This window comes from Pocillopora damicornis, chromosome 7 (genome assembly GCF_964200805.1).
Source record: "Pocillopora damicornis chromosome 7, jaPocDami1.2, whole genome shotgun sequence".
Lineage (NCBI taxonomy): Eukaryota > Metazoa > Cnidaria > Anthozoa > Scleractinia > Pocilloporidae > Pocillopora > Pocillopora damicornis.
This window is the reverse complement of record NC_142676.1, coordinates 21882974-21902729: the sequence shown is the minus strand read 5'-3', so window position 1 is coordinate 21902729 and position 19756 is coordinate 21882974. Positions and strand designations below refer to the sequence as shown.

Genomic DNA, 19756 nt, shown 5'->3' with positions numbered 1-19756 from the left:
GTTCTCTCTTCCCAAAGAGTTCAGGAAATCATGGATGATGACCAACGTGAATCTGGAAGAATTCCAAGAACTGTTGAGTGTGAACTGACTGCTGATCTAGGTATGAATCTATGATCTTCTAATTTGGTGTATGAAGATTTTCTTCCTCTTGTTTTTAAATGTATATGAAAATTAACCCTTAAACCCCTAGGGGTCTGTTATAAGTATGTATTTTCTCCTGACAAAATTACCCAAATCACAAAGCTATTTCACAATAATAAAGGAAAATGATCACTAAAGAAGCGCTTGATTTTCAAACAAATCCTTCTCAACAGCATTTTCTGAAATGTAATCATAGAGCAATGTTGAGAATATGCATACTGATGTTAGGGTTAAAGAGCTAACCCTTTAATTCCCAAGATCACATTAGTAATTCTCCTTACTGTCTGCCAAATGATTATCATTATCTTAGTTTGGAGAATTTGATATTGGATCAATTAGTAATCCCATAATTGACAGTTTTCTTTATTCTCATCATTTGTCTGTATGATATTGTATAGATATAGTAAGGAGAAATTCTGTCTTGGTCACTCACGGGAGTTAAAGGGTTAATAGTATCCAAGATTTTCTCATACTAAATATATCTTCTTTTGTCTGTAACATTTATTCTTATCATCCAAACCGATGTGATACATGTACCTCTAGGTTTGTTTGCTTTTATTAGGACTTTGCTTAGCTGTTAGTTACAGTAACTGCAGTGAAAAGAGAAGACGAGCAATTGAATAAACTCATCCGAATAATCAAGGAACATCTCTATGTATCTGTTCCCTGTTAAGTAATCTCCTGAATTTAGGAACTGATAAAAGTCAAACTTGGTTTCCTGTCCAACATGGATACCTGTAGTACATTTTGTCAGTTAGAGTAACATGATTTTTTTCGCTATGTTCTCTGTCCTCTTTTTGCTAGTGGACAGCTGTGTTCCAGGTGATATGGTTACTGTTACTGGGATTGTGAAGGCTACAGGAACAGAAGAAAGTAGGTAGTTGGAAGAAAGAACTGTAGAGCAAATAGATCCAGCTGTCTTTTAATTAAACCCTTTTTTTTTTTTAATAAGCATTATCATTAAACATAGTGCCCATGAAATGAAATTTCTGTGAAAATCCAAACAATTTCAAAGGAAAAGAAACAATAGCACTTCAAACAAACAATTTATGTTGGGAAAGCTCATTTTCATCAAGTCAAGCAAAGTACATAGAAGGGAATTTTGTTCAAAAGCTTGTGTATGGATTTGTTTTGCTTAATGTGCAACTGCAAAATGTTAGTCAATGAGCTCTTTGGTCTGTCTTTAATGCTGGGTTATACATTCAGAGTTGGAGAACTACAATGCACAGGTAGTTGACGTATCATACTAGTCAAATTTTCAAGTTGAAATAAATAGTTTAATCTGCTGGTACTAAGCCCTTGTCAAATATACCATAATTTAACCACGTTGTTTGTGTGGTAGATTGGGAGAAGACAGCTTTCGGTTTCAAAACAACCAGTTTATTTCATATGGCTGAAATCATGCATGCAGTTACATATAAGATCTGTTATATTAGTTTCTACAGGTGTGTGCCTCTTGTCAATCAAGTCATGCCTCAAATTACACATAATTGGTTCCTATCATAACAACGATCAGTCCTTGTGTCCTCTGGAAGTTGATTCACTGCTGTGCAGCATCAGTGTCCCAATTAAAGAAGACCCCTTTTATGCCTCCTTGCATCTGTTTTTTAATTACTGACAGTACATTTCTGAACTGTTTACTGGTAGATCGCAACAAGAGCAACAAAGACAAGTGCATGTTCCTTCTTTACCTCCATGTCAATGCTGTGAATAATAACAAGGGAGGAACTGGGGCTACCGAACAAACCAGTGGACTGGCCATGGAATTTTCTATTAAGGTTTTTTCATCTACACTTTGTATTCGAAAAATCCTCCTTGTTTTAAAATTATTTCTATTCCCATCAAAGCTTTCCTTTTTTTATCGTGTTGTTCACCCATGATATGCTACCTTTGTGGCATTGACCATATAATGCTCATTGTCTAACAAGTACTTTAAGCTAATTTTAAGGAAAATGTATATTTTTCTGAACCAAGAGTTTTTTATTTTTTCTCCTCATTTGATAGGAACTGTATGCCATTCAAGAAATTCAGGCTCAAAAGAACTTGTTTCGATTGATCGTTGGGTGAGAGTATTAGAATGCATTTTTAATTGAAGTTGGTTTTTTTCTTTTACTCCCTCAAGTGTATGTATGCATACTTTTTATTTATTTTCATTACTGAGACTATCACATAGAATTTTCAATAATTCCAAGAAACTATGGACTGCTTCTTGCTTATGATTAATTCTGAGTACTCCAAAAAATTTTTGTGAGGTTTACCAAATTATTTAAAATTATGTGGATTAAGTCTGTTAGGGATTAGAAAAGTGCATCTTTTTTCTTTAAGGTAAAACATTTTCTACCTCATTTCTAATTGCAGCTCTTTGTGCCCTTCAATCTATGGACACGAGGTATTTTTTTCTAATTTACCTAGTTTGTAAATGTCTCAGACTGAGGAAATAAAAGGACATTTTCATGTAAGCAATTGATATTTGATTTTGATTCCAAAAAAACCTCTTCATTCATCATCATAATCATTCCTTTTGTTAGATGGTGAAAGCAGGTTTGGTGTTAGGCCTGTTTGGTGGAACCCAGAGATACCTGAATGATAAGGTATAGTTTTAATTTTGTGACCCTATCTTTAACAGGGGTAAAAATGTCGTTTTAAACTTCCCCACCGTACCTCTCTACCTTTTTCCCTTCCGATGATCGATTCAGTGTTGATAGTCTTCTGGATTGGGGCTGGGGGAGGAGGGGGAGGCGAGATTTGCCAGCCATTAGGGTGGTAAATCGTAAAATGGTTTGATAAGTCATCATGGTAAATAACACTTTCAAAAGAGAAATATAATCGTTTGCCGCACGATGTGGTCACCTTGGATGTGGTTCGCGACGTTTCGACTGCATACTGTTTGTCTTCTTCAGATGATAATGGATTATAACACACACACGTATATTTAAAATCTTCGCCCGAAGAAGACCAGCAGTATGTAGTCGAACCGTTGCGATCCACATTCAAAGTGACCACATCGTGAGACAAACAATCACATCTCTCTTTGAAAGCATTGGGGTAGTAGTATTCTATTAAAGAAAACAGGTGATGAGAAAGGGTAAAATTATCAGCTGAGGGTGTTGCCTTAATCACTAAATTCTCTTATGATTTACACGGAGATGTTTGAAAGCTGGATGGGGGAACTGTGGATCTGACCTTTGGAGTTATGTAAAGGTGAAAAGTGAATAAGGAAGCATACTTTCGGATTTATGTAAATGAAGTCACATGCCTCCAGGAAAAAAAGAATGATGTAATGTTAAGATTCACCACATCTAAACGTTGCTTACAATTTTTTCTACAGAATCGTATTCCAGTGAGAGGCAATCCACACATTTTGGTTGTTGGAGACCCAGGATTGGGGAAAAGCCAGGTGATTGGAATAGACGCTGGTTTGATTAACCTTCTTAGTTTTGTTTTTTGCACCAATTTCTTTCCTTTAAAATTTGAGATGAGTGCATGGTATTTTGTAAAGCTTAAGGCTGGTTTTCATCAATGTTGAAGTTGGAGCCGTTCAGAGGCGCAGAGCTATAGGATCAAGGAAAATCAAAACGAATATGACTCAGTGGCTTATATCATTGTCTAGGCTAATGTAATAATTAAATTGTGGGAATCGAAGTTCAGCTTAAAACTGCGAATAAACGTAAGAGTACCTGTTTTAAATACAGGGATTCAGTGGTAAGGTAAACTTATCTTTACAAGAGGGATGTTTGAAGATCTAAAACTTGAGTCACAAGTATAAGATTTGCATAACTTTCGAGAGTGTTAAAATGTAGCCATTTAGACACAGCTAAGTTCTCTATCGCGTTCATTAAATATTTCTCAAACAGACGACTAAAGTCTCACAACCGTGTTTCCATACTCTCATCTAAACACACCTGTGGACCAGTGCGAGGGGCTATGGTATCTGCAATATTTTCTGACAGAATCTGTGAAACGGGCCGAATTACTTTTGGGGCGATAACAATCAGGCACCAAGCGAAAGCATTCTATTATTTTATACTTCTCGTGTGTGTGTCTTGAGTGCAGATGCTTCAGGCAGTGTCCAATGTTGCTCCAAGAGGCGTCTATGTCTGTGGAAATGCAACGTCAACCTCAGGACTCACGGTAACAAATTTTTTTTGTGTTTTGTCTCCATAATTTTCCATCTACGTTCTCTTGGAAGAACTGAATTATGAAGAAACCTTTGTATTTTTAATAGAAAGATTGATATCCTGATTCAGACGCTCGAAGCGGCGAAAATCAAACGGAAGGGAAGGACAATTTGAAGTAAACACCTTTTATACTCCATTTGCCACGTTGTTTTTTAGGTTACACTGTCTAAGGAAGGCTCCTCTGGAGATTATTCTTTAGAGGCTGGAGCACTTGTGTTAGGAGACCAAGGTACGTTGTATGCATTGTTTATTTACTTTTTTCGTTATTTGATTGATTTCAGAAGAAAAAAAATCGATTCTCGCAAATATATCTAGACTGGAAAAATACTCTGGACAGGAGTTGAAAGAATTCTTACTCAAAGCAAATTATTCCCCCTCCACCACGCCAACAGTTGGTGTCGATTTTCTTTTCAAATCCTTTTTTCTTTCCTTTTTTGTTTGGTTCATCCAATGAACTGAGCCCATGAAACGAGGCGGAAGGCGATGGGGAAAGGAAACATTAGTTATAATTATGGCCCAATCAAATTCAGTTCTTGTTTCCCTTGTAATACACTGGTTTAGGTTGCTGCTGTATCGATGAATTCGACAAGATGGGGAGCCAACATCAAGCTTTGCTTGAAGCAATGGTGAGGTTTGAATATTCACATTAAACTTATCTTTATCCACATTTAGAATAAATCTAGTAGTCTGCTATCGTAAATCCTAAAATCTGATCGGTCACTCTACCCGCTGTCTATACCATGATAGATGGTAAGTAAAGAGGGTGACCAAACAGTATGCGGTTGTATAAACAAATTGAACGCAAGACATGATCCTGCTAAGTTTGGAACGACGAGTAGATATGTACCAAACAATTACTAGATTATTCGCTCTCGATTTCCACGCGTAATATTTCTTTCGGGCTTCGCCCTGATTGATCATTGCGCGATAGCAATCTCGAACTCATAATTGAATTGTTTAGTGTACACGAGGCTTCTGTGAGAATCAACTTTTCCCCTTGATGATGTGCTCAGAATGAAAGGCTCCAAATGTGAAAAGAACAAGATTACTAGTTCATGTGTGTCTTGAGGATCTTTTCATCTTGTCTTTTTAGGAACAGCAAAGTATAAGTATCGCAAAAGCCGGCGTTGTTTGCAGGTCAGTAAAGGTGTATTCTATTTATATCGTGTCCTCTTCTTTTTTTCCTTTAAGAAAAGTATAATGATAGAAATAATTACAAGGACAAAGAACGAGAGAAAAAAAAACAACATAGAACGGGCAAAATGACCAGTTAGTAGGAGACCAATCTGTTGAATATTTACAATACTCAGTAAAGGAGTTAAACTCGGAGAAAGTGGTAACGAATCTGGTGGGTAGCAAGTAAGATGCTTGCCCCGGGGACCATTAGATTACAACTCCACTATACGAACAATTCTGTCACGCTACCTTCTCTGAAAAACCGGCCGAACCGGTTTCGTATCAGTGTGTTCTTTCTAAAATTTTGCGCGTTTTCTTGACGTTATTTGGTCAAATGGAATCTTTCGTGGTTTGACAAAAGTTAATGATAAATCGGTTACCCAGACTGACATCGTTGTCTTTCCATGTGAAGATATGAATGGTAAGTTTACTGCGCGCAGAGCCACTATCATGTTCGAAACAGGAAAAAGTCTGCTATTTCGTCAGTATCTGGGTAGTAAATGATTTTGCGTACTGATTTCAGCCTACCGGCGAGAACATCAATCCTTGCGGCCGCCAACCCTGTGGGTGGTCACTACAACAAAGCAAAGACTGTGTCCGAGAATCTCAAGTAAGTCAGCTGACTCTTACATTTAATTTAGTTAGTGCTGACTAAACTGAGTATTCATACGATCCTTAAAATGTTTCTTTTTTTTCTTAGGATGGGGAGTGCTTTGTTGTCACGCTTCGACCTGGTTAGTTCAGAAAATCTGTCATAACTGACCTCGCTCCACTTTGGGGCGAACGCATTGAAATCGTTGTAAACATGTGTTCGACACACAGCAATCGAATTCAGATAGAGACAAATTTTTGTTGTATTTTTAGGTTTTCATTTTGTTGGACAAGCCAGACGAGGTTAGTTGATTTCCTGAGAACCGTTCCACATTTTTTCTTTCTAATGTCCTCAGTCATGATGCGAGATGATATTTTGTATCAACATTTTTTATCGGTTTAAGATTCTCACCTCGTGGATGATGTTTGTCTACACTAACAAAGCGTAATTTTCTTCGTCTCCAAGGGACGCCATCAGATATCGTAATTGTAGCTTCCTTACAATATCAATACATTGTTAAGCAAAAAGGTAATGAAGATAAAGAAAATAACAGTTAGCGGATTAGTAGTTGATACAATACCAAATTTCCGAACTAACGTCAAGATTTGTATAGCAGACAGTAAGGAGAATTTCTGATGAGATATTGGGAATGAAAGGGTTAGCTGTGGATGATCACTTACGCCATAAAAGTTAGCTGAATGCTGCTCATTTTTCAACAGGAAATGGATTGTATGTTGTCCGAACATGTTATGGCCTTGCATGCTGGGAAAAAGAGGTAAATCATTAAACTTTTTTGTAATTATTTCATGCTGATGATCTCAAGGATGTTTGACTGACAAAACTGCCTAACTACTGTTTTGAGGTTTAAGAGTGAGAAAGGACGATTTGTCTTGCACCTTCTGTTACAAGGTGTAGAAGAAAGAGGCCAAGAGCTTTGATTATCAAATGGGCAAGTCCCTAAAGAATGCCAAATTCATTTCCTAGTAAAAATTCAATCGTCAACAGTAAGGAAACTTTGATGTAAAGATGTGGCAATCATCTCAATTACGTGGAGTTCGTTAATGGACTTGTTTTTTCAATCCCCTATCGGTACCGGATCCGGTCGAGATTTGAACTCGACATCTCCCGTTCTACAGTCTGCTGCCCAGATTTTAGGATAGAAATGTAATGGTACATAATTCTTTATCTTTGTAGTGCATTTGGAGTGGTGACAGCAAGACGGCGTTCAAGAGAGGTACAGAGATTCTTCATCCAAGGTTAAAATTCCCTAGCTCGCGCGCACGCCCTCGTTATTAGCGCTGCAGGACGAGAGGATTGGAGGCCGGGGTTTACCGGTGGTCTGGCGCCATTAATGAGTGCAAGACCATTTGCCGACCCCTTGCCGGCTTACGTAGCTCAAAGCTTCAAACTTATTCGCGGGCGAAGAAGCGCTCGTTCTAAAATGCAAACAGCTTAATGACGCGGTAAATTACCCATTACGCATAACTGAGATGACAGGGAAAGTTTCTTCGAGCTTGTTAAGAATATTCGACGAATTTCGTTTTATCACTGGCGGGTTTCAACTTTAACAAAGAACCTGGGCTTTGTATTTTATTACAGCCATCGTTGAATGATCGAGACTGGGAATAGTTTCTTGCACATGACATTCATATCATGAACAATGTTGCTGTGTGAGTTTGAGTGATTAAAATCCTGATCAAAAGTTAAAAGGGGTTTCCGCAGCAGGTAAAGAAATTATATTGGGCATCTTCAAGATTCGAGGATATGGTGAAAACAAACTTTGCTGAGGCGTCAGTCCCACTCCTTTGTAAATACAGAAAGGAAGACTTAACAGCAACGCAATGACCTTTCTAAGCTGTCCGATTGAGTAAGGCGATGCTAGACAAAGCGGCACATAACATTAACGACGATTAAAACATTAACAGCCAAAAATAACAAAAACATGCTTCGGAAGATATACCCATTTCATGGTCTTAGAAGGAGGACAAAATGATTTTCAGAGCAGTTTGTGCCTTAGGGAAATGAAAATTACCTATTATAGTTTTGACCCCTTGTTTAACTTAATTTGCTCAGGCTAAGAATGAATGACTCTATTTTATCGGATACTTACCACGATCAAGTTGCCCATTTATAGCTGTTTATTATTTTCGGATGGCCACAGGACAGTAGCAGTGATGAGGACGAGATGAGGAGACAATGGGAAGCTGATAAACTCCTCTCTGAGCGTTTAAAGGTAAATTTAGGGCATTGCCAGGTTTTTAAGTTAACCTGGCGGGTGGATGTTGCTTCTCTTATATTTGACGCGGATAAAGGGTGAATAACGTTTGGCTTTTTTTTTGCCAGATTGGTCGAAATGAAGAGTTTGATGCCATTCCCAGCCAACTACTTCGAAAAGTTAGTATTGTTATCAGTGGACACTTTAACTCCTTGGCCTGACTTATTATTGCCAAATTCCTGACATAATTTGCATTTTGAGTTTATCTTTTATGGAATTTACTTTCAAGCGGTATACTCAGTCTGCAATGTTTGTTCTCTACTTCGGTACCATTTGAATTAATATTATTGGAATTTATCGCAAAAGGCATTAAAGGAACCACCACAATGGTTACGAAACATTTCTCTAACAAATACAATTTTGAATACGATGATTATGTCACTAATTTGGGTCATTTGCGTTACAGTACGTGGGTTACGCCAGGACGTATGTGCATCCTAAACTAACTCCTGCAGCAGCAGAAGTCTTACAGGTGAAATATTCATTGTCACATGACGGTGGCACAAACTTCTGGTCATTTTCTTTTTTCGTTTTTCATTTGCAATTAGACAGTTAAGCCTTAGTTACCTAGATCATGGCAGTGCCACCATTCAAAGGTTTTTTTTGGTAAGCGAGCTATATATATGGGAGAATTTTCTGCCCAATTGTCATACGAAGCCATGGACAGGGAAGAAGAATCGTTTGGTAAAATCTCAGACCCCGAGCCAGCCTGGTGGACCATGCTTCTATAAAAAAGCCGTAAATTTTTCGGGAGTACTGAGAACTTTGGTCCAAGATTTTGATTTACAGACTGGACTAAGCGACGTCTGTTATAACTGACTGGTGTGATGTATCAGCTTTCTGAAGGAATTGTCTCAGCGACAAAGCGAAAACTAAAAAGGCTTGTATTAAATTTTGTTGATGGTAGCCAAGAATCTATGCATTTGTGGTATATGTGTAGAGTTACGTGCGTAAATACGCAAAATCCTTTGTTTTATTTGTTTTGTTTTTATTTGTACATAAGTTTTTGCCAGAGGCATGTATTAGCCTCGTACGAAGTTCTAAATTCTTTTTGCAGTTAAAGTAATGGTTTTGATCGCAAAGAACTTATGAAACAAGTAATGTTTGACCTTTACATAGAAAGGAACGAACAGTGATCTTCACAGCCAAATCTTAATCAGGGTAGTTGTAGAAGGTAAAGCCTAGAAAGAGATTTAAGGTGGATTCAGCAAATTCGCCATCAGCGAGTGGCTTTGTAGCCTAACTAAAATCTTTTCGAAGTTTTAATCTTTTTTTCATGTTTTCGGATTAATTTCTCGCTGACTTAGTTGTGTTTCTTCTGTAGAATTTTTATTTGGACTTAAGACAACAGCATCACAGTGCGGATAGTACTCCTATCACTACCAGGCAACTTGAGTCACTCATAAGACTCACTCAGGTATAAACATTAATTTCGCCATAAATTCTTACTGTTGAATCAAGCATTAAGATAACACGAAAAAAGGATATGATCATCACCATTTAAAAAAGTTCTTGATTGTTTAACGATGTCTCCTTGTCAGTACCATTGGAAAATTTTTGTAGATAACAGTGTAGAGAGCATACGTAGAAATATCCGAGAGCTATTTGTTTTTGCCAATTTTGTAGATAGTCTTCGGTTTCCCATAGAAATAAGAATCTATCAAAAGAAACACTGCAAAAATTTGCTACCATCAGTCTAATAAAAAAAAAACTCCATACTCCATCTGTCAATTAATGTTATTTGTTTTGAATTGATTTTTAATTCTTTCTTGTGCGTGTTCTGCCATCAATGCTTGCGTCATTGCTTTTAATGGAAACATCTCCCAACAGAAATGCCCCAACATCGAACCGCAAAAATTTGTTCTCGCAAAACTTACAGAAAGAAACGCCATTCCGCATACAAGGAGGCGATTTCTAACGTTTACTTCGACCTCATTTTTCACCTTCACCAATGCAATATGTCGACCTTTTATTCCGAGGATAGTACATTATTCGCAATTCGCAACCCAATTCAAAGGTACGCATGCGCGTCACCAGACGTCAGGGAAGCGCATCAACTTCAATTTTGACGTCATGTTGACATCTTTTTTGTTTCCTTGTTCAAATCTGCCTTTGAAGGCACGAGCACGGCTTGAGATGCGCGAAAAGGCTAGCCAACAAGACGCCAAGGATGTGGTGGAGATCATGAAATACAGTCTCCTGGACACGTTTAGTGACGACTTTGGAAATCTGGATTTTCAACGCTCTCAACATGGCTCCGGAATGAGCTCAAGAGCACAGGTTGGTCTTCGTGGGGAAGGTTCGGTACTCATCGTCACGTACCCATCAAAGTCTGTCTTCAATAATTGACAGAAGAGCTAACTGCGTTCATTTTGCCTTCGTTCGCTTATAAAATCTCCTTTTTTTAACACACAAGCATCGAATTCGCATGGAAAACTCCATTTTAGGCCACCAAGGGTAGAGCAAACGCCATTCTTTGCGGTGAGGCAGGTACTCAATAATGGTTTTATTCGCCTCGTGGGTCTGTTGAATCATTCCTGTTATGGTTTTATTTGAGAGACTTTGTCTCAGTTTGTAAAGAAGGAGTTGTAGTCCGTGATTGCTGAATTCTTTTTATCTTGTAGTCAAAACGCTTCGTTGCAGAGCTAAGTCGCATTTCAGAGAGGGAATACAACTCGCTTTTCACCGTTGAACAAATGAGGAGGATAGCGAAGGTAACTGGGACGCTCTTCTTTGGTACGAACTTGCCTTTAATAGGATTAATTTTGTAACAAGTGAATGCAATTAGAGCGAGAGTAGATCGGCTTCTCATATGGGCGCTGTTTATTTGGGATATATCTCCCTACATGTTCCTCACGTGAGCAGATTGTGCACACTTTTCCATTGATTCGAATGCATCCAAATGCTGGCACTCCTTTCTGTAATTAACATTAAAACATTTCATATGAGCACTTAAGAGATTACATTCCAAGAGTCGTTGGGTTCTCGATTTTACAAATTTAAGTTGGAAAATAAGTTCAAAAAGGTGTTTTCGTTTTTCACCTTTTCCATCCAATAAATCTGATGCAACAAAGTTCAAGTTGAGAATACTTTTTCTTAAATATGGATGCTCCGCCAGCGCGCTGCGCTTCCAAGTTTCGCAATCATCTAATGTGTGTCCGAAGTGTCTGGTTTGCCAGTCTCAAATGATCCACTCAAAGGGATCTCATTTAAAAAAGTTTCAGTTTGAAAAACACCTCTTTTTCATGTTTACTTTTGATAGGATCTACGACTGCAGATTCGTAGTTTTGACGACTTTGTTTATTCTCTGAACAACCAAGGGTTTCTTCTAAAGAAGGGACCGAGAGTCTACCAGCTGCAGACCTCGAACTGCCTGTAATTGATGAGTAAGCTACTGGGGATGTTTGATGGAGATTGTGCCCTGGAAAAGGGCAAGACCGTGTGAAAATACTTAAATTATTGTCAAAGTAACAGATTGTGAAAAATGAGGTACATTTAGACTCACCACATCTAGCATGTTTAGATGAGCATTTAAGAATTAAATTGAGCAACAATTTTTGAAATACACATAACACTGTAGGTTGTTTCATGCCTTTTACACAATCTCCATTTTTAGCTATTTCAAACATACATTCTGTTCACTAAAGTTTGCATCAGAAACCGCTTCTGTTTAAATGTTTTTTATTCCAGTTTAGGAGGCTCAAACTCCCCTCGCACCCTCTCTAGACCCACCCCAATAAGTAAAGGTAAAGTACATTACAAGGGTGAATAACATTCTCTCAACTTATCCCAGTTTCGGAAGCAGAGGTGCATTGGAGTATAGCCACACCCCTTGGATGGGATACTTGTCCATCCCAGCTTGCCTCCCTGGCCTCCAACCCCCAATCCCTCTTGCATTTGTCAGGTTTTCCTGAAAGTCCAATTTATGTCCCTGTGAGGGAAGGAGAGGCACTATGTGAGTAAAGTGTTTCAGCCAAGAACACAAACACCAACAAGAATGGAGAATGAGACGTCTCCTCCCAAGGAGAGTGTGTGGCCTAAGTTATGTACTTGCTCCACGAAAGCTGTTTATTTAACACATTATGCTTTTCACCTCGCGTAGGGGATAAATTACAGGGACGTTTTTATTTACAGCATTAAGGTGTAGTAGCACAGGACGACACAACATCACGACTGTTGAAGATCCAAGAGGTTATTGGTGTCAAATTAACATTTTTTCGTTGGAAAGTTATGGGTTAATAATTCAATAACTCTTGAAATTTCTACGGGTCTTCTAGATGGAATAAATTTCGGTTTTTTTTATTCGAGAATTAGAGGTTTTGCTGTGCTTGTTATAGTAGAACTTCTGGCGTTGTTTGTTGCCAATCAACTTTCTGGTGTCCTCTTCGGTGGGGTAGCTGCGTTGGAGGACGGAAACAGCTACAGGTAGCGGCGTCCTGCATCTACGACCAAACAGGCGCTAGGCCGGGCTGGTTCCAATTCCTACCGTACGTGTATTGCGCCAGTCAAGAAGCGCTAGGAATTCTGATCCCCTAGCCGTCTTGAATTTCTTAAACAGCCTTTTGACTGTCTGGTCGACATTTTCCGCTTTCCGACTGTACATAGGTGGGTGACGATGCTTTGTGTTCAAACATCCACGTTTTGGCAAACACGCTAAACTCGGCTGATGCAAACTGTGGTCCATTGTCTCTTATTTGGGTGTATGGGTTACCAAACCTGGCATATATTTCTTTCAGCTCTTTAAAGACGGCTCGGGACGTCACTGTGTGCAGGCGAGCAACTTCGATGTAGTTGCTGTAATAATCGCTGACGACTAACCGTGTTCTGTTGTCAAACTCATATAGATCAGCTCAAACCTTGGCCTAAGGTCGTGCGACGAATTCGTCCTAGAGGATGGGCTCCTTTCTTTGATTACTGTGGTGGGCCAGGCATACTTCATATTTGCAAGTGTACTCTTTAAACTCTACTGTCATACGTGGCCAGAAGAAGATGTCTCTTTCTCGTCTGACACACCCCTCGATGCCAATGAGAGATGAGTGCGTCTTTTTCCATAAGCTCTTTCCTCAGGGCTCTGGGTACAACCAGCTGCTGGCCTTTCAGAATGAGGTATTCTTGGACCGTTGACTCGTCTCGAATGTCGAAGTAGGGATGTACGCATTCAGGCACGTCTGATCTTTTGTCTGGCCAACCTCTCTTGATCACCTCTCGTAGAATTTGTTGCACTGGGTCATCCGCTTCTCGTTTTTGAGTTGCTGCCAAGTCTCCTCTGTCACTAGCATCTATGGCCTGTAGTCAATCTCCTCCAGCTCTCTGCTAAACTCGCATGCGTTGACTACGTGTAAGTAGGCTCTGCTGAGGGTATTTGCCAAGTGGAGATGTTTGCCTTTTTTGTATTTCACGTTTAGGCTGTATCTTTTTGGGCTCAGCAACATTCGTTGTGGGCGTTTCGGGGCAGTTGCCAAAGGTTTAGTGAAGATAGGCTCCAGTGGTCTGTGGTCTGTTTCAATATGGACCAAATCGCGGCCCTACACGTATGTGTGAAAACGCAGAGACAATCGCTAGAAGTTCGTTCTCGGTCTGTGCGTAGTGCTTCTCTGCAGATGTGAGTGTACGCGAGGCGTAGGCTACCGGTTGGCTGTTCTGTAATAACGCTGCACCGAGCCCGGTCTGAGGTGCATCGCATTGCAGTGTAATTTCTTCATTCAGGTGCTAGTACCTCAAGACTGGAGTGACTGTGATGGCATCTTTAAGCCTTTTGAACGCCGCCTGCTGTGCTTCCTCCACGATGAATTGAACGTCGTTCAGTGTCAGGTCTCTCAGTGGCTTCGTGATGTCTGACAGTTGGGGCAGAAACTTTACAAGATGTTGGGCAAAGCCTAAGAGGCGTTGTACTCCAAGCTTGTCGGTCGGTGAGGGCATGTCCACAATGGCTTGTGCTTTAGCTGGGTCTGATTTGAGTCCCTTGTCAGTTGCCATGTGACCAATGAAAAGTACTTAGCCTGAATTTATCGTGGTTCAGGTGTATGTCCTGTTGTTCACAGCGGCTCAGGAATGCTAGGAGGTTCTTGTCGTGATGCACTGTTGCCTCTTCGTAGCTTTCATATTTTACAACCAGAGAGTCGTCAGCAACTACTTCAGTTCCAGTCAGACCTTCTACAAATTCGTGCATTTTCCTTTGAAAAACTTCGGGCGCGGACGAGATCCCGAATGGCATACGTTTCCATCTGTATCTTCCAAACAGCGTGTGTAGAAGTTTGTTAGGTAAGTGGACTCTTCCTCTAGCTTGACATGTCAGAACCCATTACGGCCATCCAGCGACGTAAATACTTCAGCACCTTGTAGTCTCGTCGCGACTTCTTCTATGCTCCTTTGGGTCTAGGCATATTCGGAGTTTTCCATTTCTCTTTGGTACTACAACCATGCTGATAGTCTACAGGGTGGGCTTGGTCACTGATGCAATTACTTCTTTTTTTCAACCAGATCATTTAGGGTTTGCTGAAGCTGAGATATAAGGGCCACTGCTCCTCTGCGTCGTGTGTGTTGGGCTGGATGAGCGTTTGGGTCTAGTCTGATGGCGTACTCTCCTTGTTGGCCAACTCCGTCACCGAGCGCTGTTGGCAACTTCGCCAGTATTTCCTTTACGTGTTAGTACCGATCCTAGGTTGGAATCAACGTTGTACACTGCGGCCCCTTCCGTCTGTGGTTTATGTGGCTGATCATTATCGTTGTACTGGATAATTTTCATACCGAGGCATGCTTTCCGCTCCAGGATTGGGAAAATTTCGGGACTTTCAATTAGGCGACAGCCCAACAAGGACGACACCTTATTTCTCCACATCCTTATGGTAACGTGTCCGATAACTTTAATCTTTGATCCTACGTGCGCCTCAAGGGAAGTCTGCACGGATTTAACTTTCTCTAACTTGCGGTCGTTAGAAGCAAGCTTGTAGACGTACAACGGTAACACATAGCACGGATGAAGTTTCCGGACTCCACCTGAAGTGTGCAACGAGTCGTGGATCCTCCAAACGGACTGCTGATATTTCTTCCGTTTGAAGTCTCCTCAAAATACATATCAGATTCTTCGGTAGCCTTGACGTCGGTATTGCTTAAAGGATTCGCCAAGCTCTTGTATTCGCTGGTTACACCGATATCTCTCGAATGGTATATTCTTTCGAGGCTGACAGTACTCGGCGAATTTCGTTAGACCGGGCTGTATTTCGTCTGCGTCCACGTCGTCCCAGGTCAACGTCGAGTAGATCTCTCTACCTTCGTCTCCGATGACTGTAAGCAGTGTAGCAACCTGTACCGCTTCCGATTTGTTGCCTAATTCCGTCGCCAACGCATAATTTGTCCACGCAAGAAAGAATCGTTTCCATTTCTCGGATGCATTGCTGTCGTGAATCTCCAACTGCGCCGGGGGCGGTAAAGTGTATCCTGAGACCATTGCTCGATAACAAATTGAAGGATAAAATTAGTGGATTCGTTGGTTAACCGCTGCCACCATGTAAGAGGAAGACAATTCGATTTCGGGCTTCAGGAGACGTTTATTCAGTCGATGCAAAACTACAATTCGGAGCATTACGCAACAGGCGAGCACGTGTTCTAATGTCACGCAACTTGTCACACGTTATCATGCAACACTGAGCAAAGACAAAGGCTTTTTTTTCTTTTTCCCTCGGGCTAAGAGCAAACAGTAACACATCGCTCAAATAACCATCAGTTCACCTTTGAACAGAGTGATGGATTCCGAGCAAATAATAGCTCGTACCTCCGGGCTCATGGCTCGTGTACGACGACCTGACTGACGTCATCAGAGTAACAGTTAGCACAGGGGCACAGAGGAACAGTAGGCACAGAGGAACAGTGGGCACAGAGGAACAGTGGGCACAGAGGAACAGAGGAACAGAGGAACAGTAGGCACAGAGGAACAGAGGAACATTGGGCACAGAGGAACAGAGGAACATTGGGCACAAAGGAACAGTGGGAACAGAAGAACGGTGGGCACAGAGGAACAGTGGGCACAGAGGAACAGAGGCACAGAGGAACAGAGGCACAGAGGAACAGTAGGCACAGAGGAACAGCGGAACAGTGGGCACAGAGGAACAGTGGGAACAGAGGAACAGTGGGCACAGAGGAACAGTGGGCACAGAGGAACAGTAGGCACAGAGGCACAGAGGAACAGTAGGCACAGAGGAACAGTGGGCACTGAGGAACAGTGGGCACAGAGGAACAGAGGAACAGAGGAACAGTAGGAACAGAGGAACAGTGGGCACAGAGGAACAGTGGGCACAGAGGAACAGTGGGCACAGAGGAACAGTAGGCACAGAGGCACAGAGGAACAGTAGGCACAGAGGACCAGTGGGCACAGAGGAACAGTGGGCACAGAGGAACAGAGGAACAGTGGGCACAGAGGAACAGTGGGCACAGAGGAACAGTGGGCACAGAGGCACAGAGGAACAGTAGGTACAGAGGAACAGTGGGCACTGAGGAACAGTGGGCACAGAGGAACAGAGGAACAGTAGGAACAGAGGAACAGTGGGCACAGAGGAACAGAGGAACAGTGGGCACAGAGGAACAGTGGGCACAGAGGAACAGTAGGCACAGAGGACCAGTGGGCACAGAGGAACAGAGGAACAGTGGGCACAGAGGAACAGTGGGCACAGAGGAACAGTGGGCACAGAGGAACAGTGGGCACAGAGGAACAGTAGGCACAGAGGAACAGTAGGCACAAAAAAAAAATTTGCGCGTTTCTTTGCTACCTTTTGGCACTCAGGTAACATATACACCTTCGATGTTAGTAAAAACGCTTAGAATGTATGTTATTGGGCGAGCCTTGCATCTTGACCCTTGTCCCCCGTGCCATCCATACATCTTGGGCTACTTGTAAGGGATCTGGAGAGAAGGCAAAGCACATTTTCCTGAAGCTTATAATCTACAGTTAAACAACAAGAGACGTGATAACCGAAAGCTCAGGTTTGTAATAAAAAAGGGCAGACTTTGTTATTTGTGGATTTGAATTAGAAAATAATTTGTATGTATCAGAATTCAAGGGCGTAGGGAAAAAAAAGGAATTATTTATTTATTTATCTGCTTGTTTAAAGATTTATTGGCGAAAAGCAACTTTTACACATGCAAGAGTTTTTCTCTCATTGTATTGCTGCTATTTTTCATCAAGAAGTCTTTGTGAATATTGCGCTATTCACTTTAAAACAGGAGTTTGAAACCCAGTCATCACAACTATAGTAAGAAAATGAAAGGCAAAAATAAAATGATCGAAATCCACCTTTTGGCCCTTTGAAGAGGTCCGCGAAAGTATTTGAAGTCAGTGTGAAACGTAGTCATTTCGGGTCAGTTTGAACTTTTGGGTTGATGAAGTGTTCAACGTCCTTTCAGTTCATTTAATGTTTGAGTGCTCAAAGCCACGTCTTTAGAGGTAGCCTGTGCGGCCAGACATGTAACAAAATCGTGAAGGGCTACTTTACCTAAGCTTGGTGAATAGTACAGACTGTTAAAAGGTCAGCAAAGGAGGACCATCAGAAGGTAACTTCCTTTTTGAAAATTTAATCAAATGACTTCAATCATTAAACTTTAGACAGAAAATCATGTCCTCTTCTCGCTGTACTAGAAGAGGACATGATTTATTCGTTCTTAGGAAAAATTGTTATGAAATAAAAAAGGATGTAAAAAAGAAGCCAATTTGCTTGACGACAATTTTATTTGGAGAACAGAACTGTAAAATGCGAGGAGCACGAGGTTATTGAAGAAATGAAATTAGGTCATAGTGTTACGGCCGGGAAAGACGTAAATCGAACGCCTAACATGCGACCCTTAAAATGCGATTAAGCGTAGTATAGCCATGGACATTACAAGTCTCGCCCTTTGCCTGTATTCACATTGTAACTAATATCAATTGTACCAAAGGTTGTCATAAATTGTTAACGTTTTTCCATGTTTCGATTTATCAAAATTCCCCCTGAAAACATGGTGAATGGCATTTCCGAGGTCCTAAAAATAATAATTTTCTGGAGGGCATGCCCCTATACCCCCTAGCTTCTTCGGCGCTCGTTTTTCTTTTGTTTCATGTGCGTGCCTAGACCGAAAAACCAGACTACGCCCCTGAGGATTTTCGACCACGGTGGAGCCTGTAGCCCTAAAGCAAATGATATGGGGCCCTAGAACTTTGAAATTCTCTCCTCGGAGGCCTGGAGCCCTTTCTTAATTTTAGGCCCGGATCCCTGGAGCCCTAAACCCCTTTGAGAGCATGTCTAGTTGGACAATCTATATTCTCTAGGTGACATTATATTTAGTGATCTCGTTATATGAGCTGCATCTGTTTTATTTTCCTCCTTAAAGAAAATAAAATTTCATATCCCCGATTGGGAATAACTAACAGAACAGATTACATGTAATACCGTATTTACTCGATTAAACGCCGGGCTTCGAATAAACGCCGGGTCTCCAAGATGGAATGTTAAATAATCCCCTTAAGTATTTATTAGACATATAATGTACTGCAGATATAACGGAAAGATTTATTTCTGTAAAATTTAATGAAGAAAATCCATTGCTTCATGGATAAAGTGCTCAAGCAAGCTTCGGATTTCAAATAAACGCCGGGTCAACGATGCCAAGTTTAAAATAAACGCCGGGGGCGTTTTTTCGAGTAAATACGGTACCTGCCTATTAACCAAAAGACGGAATAGACAAAGTCCGAGAACAACTAATTTATACTTAATTTCGACACTGTTTTATATAACTCGTATAAACAGTATGATTTATCAGAAAATGAAACAAAAAATATGTTTAAACAGAACACGTTTTTCTAAAATTATTAATACGTTTTCTCGTCTTCAAGAATCATGGATCTTAAACGAATAACGCATTAACTCTGCCACAAATGTGTTTGCATTGTTTTTCATTTAAAACTGCTTCGTGTGGCTGAAAGTGCCACGTGCCGATGAGAAATAAAGGTTTAAGCCATCGTGGGAAAACTGCGACCAAACTTCCTTCAATAATCACTGGCGATTAGTCCTTTGGAACGGGATTGGCCGTTGCAGGAAGATATCATTTTGTTATCTGCTTGTGCAAATTCGATTTAGTCAAAAAACCAGTTGTATTGGATTTGTTTTTTGAATAATTCCTCGTCAACCTTTAACTTGCCTTTTATTTCTTGTAGTTTCTTTGTTATTGCTGACGAGGATCTTGGACGCAGAGAAAAGACATTTTGATAAATTGTCACTTCTGAGCAGAATTCTATTATCTTGTGGTACTCTGCAAAGACCCTGTCCGGGGTAATATCTTGGCTTGTAACTAACAAGTACAAGAACAACGCTTCAATGACATACAGTTCGTCTTCAAACCAAATTGTAGCGATGGGTTCTTCTGTTTTCT

General features: G+C 40.7%; 1 protein-coding gene across 5 annotated transcripts in view; it reads left to right on the top strand.

Moving 5' to 3' along the window:
- LOC113682824 (DNA helicase MCM8) overlaps window positions 1–19756 on the top strand; it is an 80021-nt gene that overhangs the window by 35113 nt on the left and 25152 nt on the right. For 2 of the 5 annotated variants that reach the window (XM_089211343.1, XM_089211342.1), the window contains exons 11-33: window positions 18–100; window positions 946–1014; window positions 1789–1919; window positions 2146–2204; window positions 2500–2530; window positions 2670–2732; window positions 3470–3538; window positions 4195–4272; window positions 4476–4548; window positions 4881–4945; window positions 5413–5456; window positions 6019–6105; window positions 6196–6229; window positions 6360–6389; window positions 6807–6862; window positions 7282–7321; window positions 8249–8320; window positions 8431–8481; window positions 8769–8834; window positions 9687–9779; window positions 10481–10642; window positions 10987–11076; window positions 11625–11929. In XM_089211343.1, coding sequence (XP_089067469.1) covers window positions 18–100; window positions 946–1014; window positions 1789–1919; window positions 2146–2204; window positions 2500–2530; window positions 2670–2732; window positions 3470–3538; window positions 4195–4272; window positions 4476–4548; window positions 4881–4945; window positions 5413–5456; window positions 6019–6105; window positions 6196–6229; window positions 6360–6389; window positions 6807–6862; window positions 7282–7321; window positions 8249–8320; window positions 8431–8481; window positions 8769–8834; window positions 9687–9779; window positions 10481–10642; window positions 10987–11076; window positions 11625–11741 — 1663 coding nt within the window. In that variant the 3' untranslated portion in view covers window positions 11742–11929. Of the gene's footprint in view, window positions 1–17; window positions 101–945; window positions 1015–1788; window positions 1920–2145; window positions 2205–2499; window positions 2531–2669; window positions 2733–3469; window positions 3539–4194; window positions 4273–4475; window positions 4549–4880; window positions 4946–5412; window positions 5457–6018; window positions 6106–6195; window positions 6230–6359; window positions 6390–6806; window positions 6863–7281; window positions 7322–8248; window positions 8321–8430; window positions 8482–8768; window positions 8835–9686; window positions 9780–10480; window positions 10853–10986; window positions 11077–11624; window positions 11930–19756 lie in introns of those variants that run through there. The other 3 variants (XM_089211344.1, XM_089211341.1, XR_016188154.1) reach the window with 2 other exon arrangements.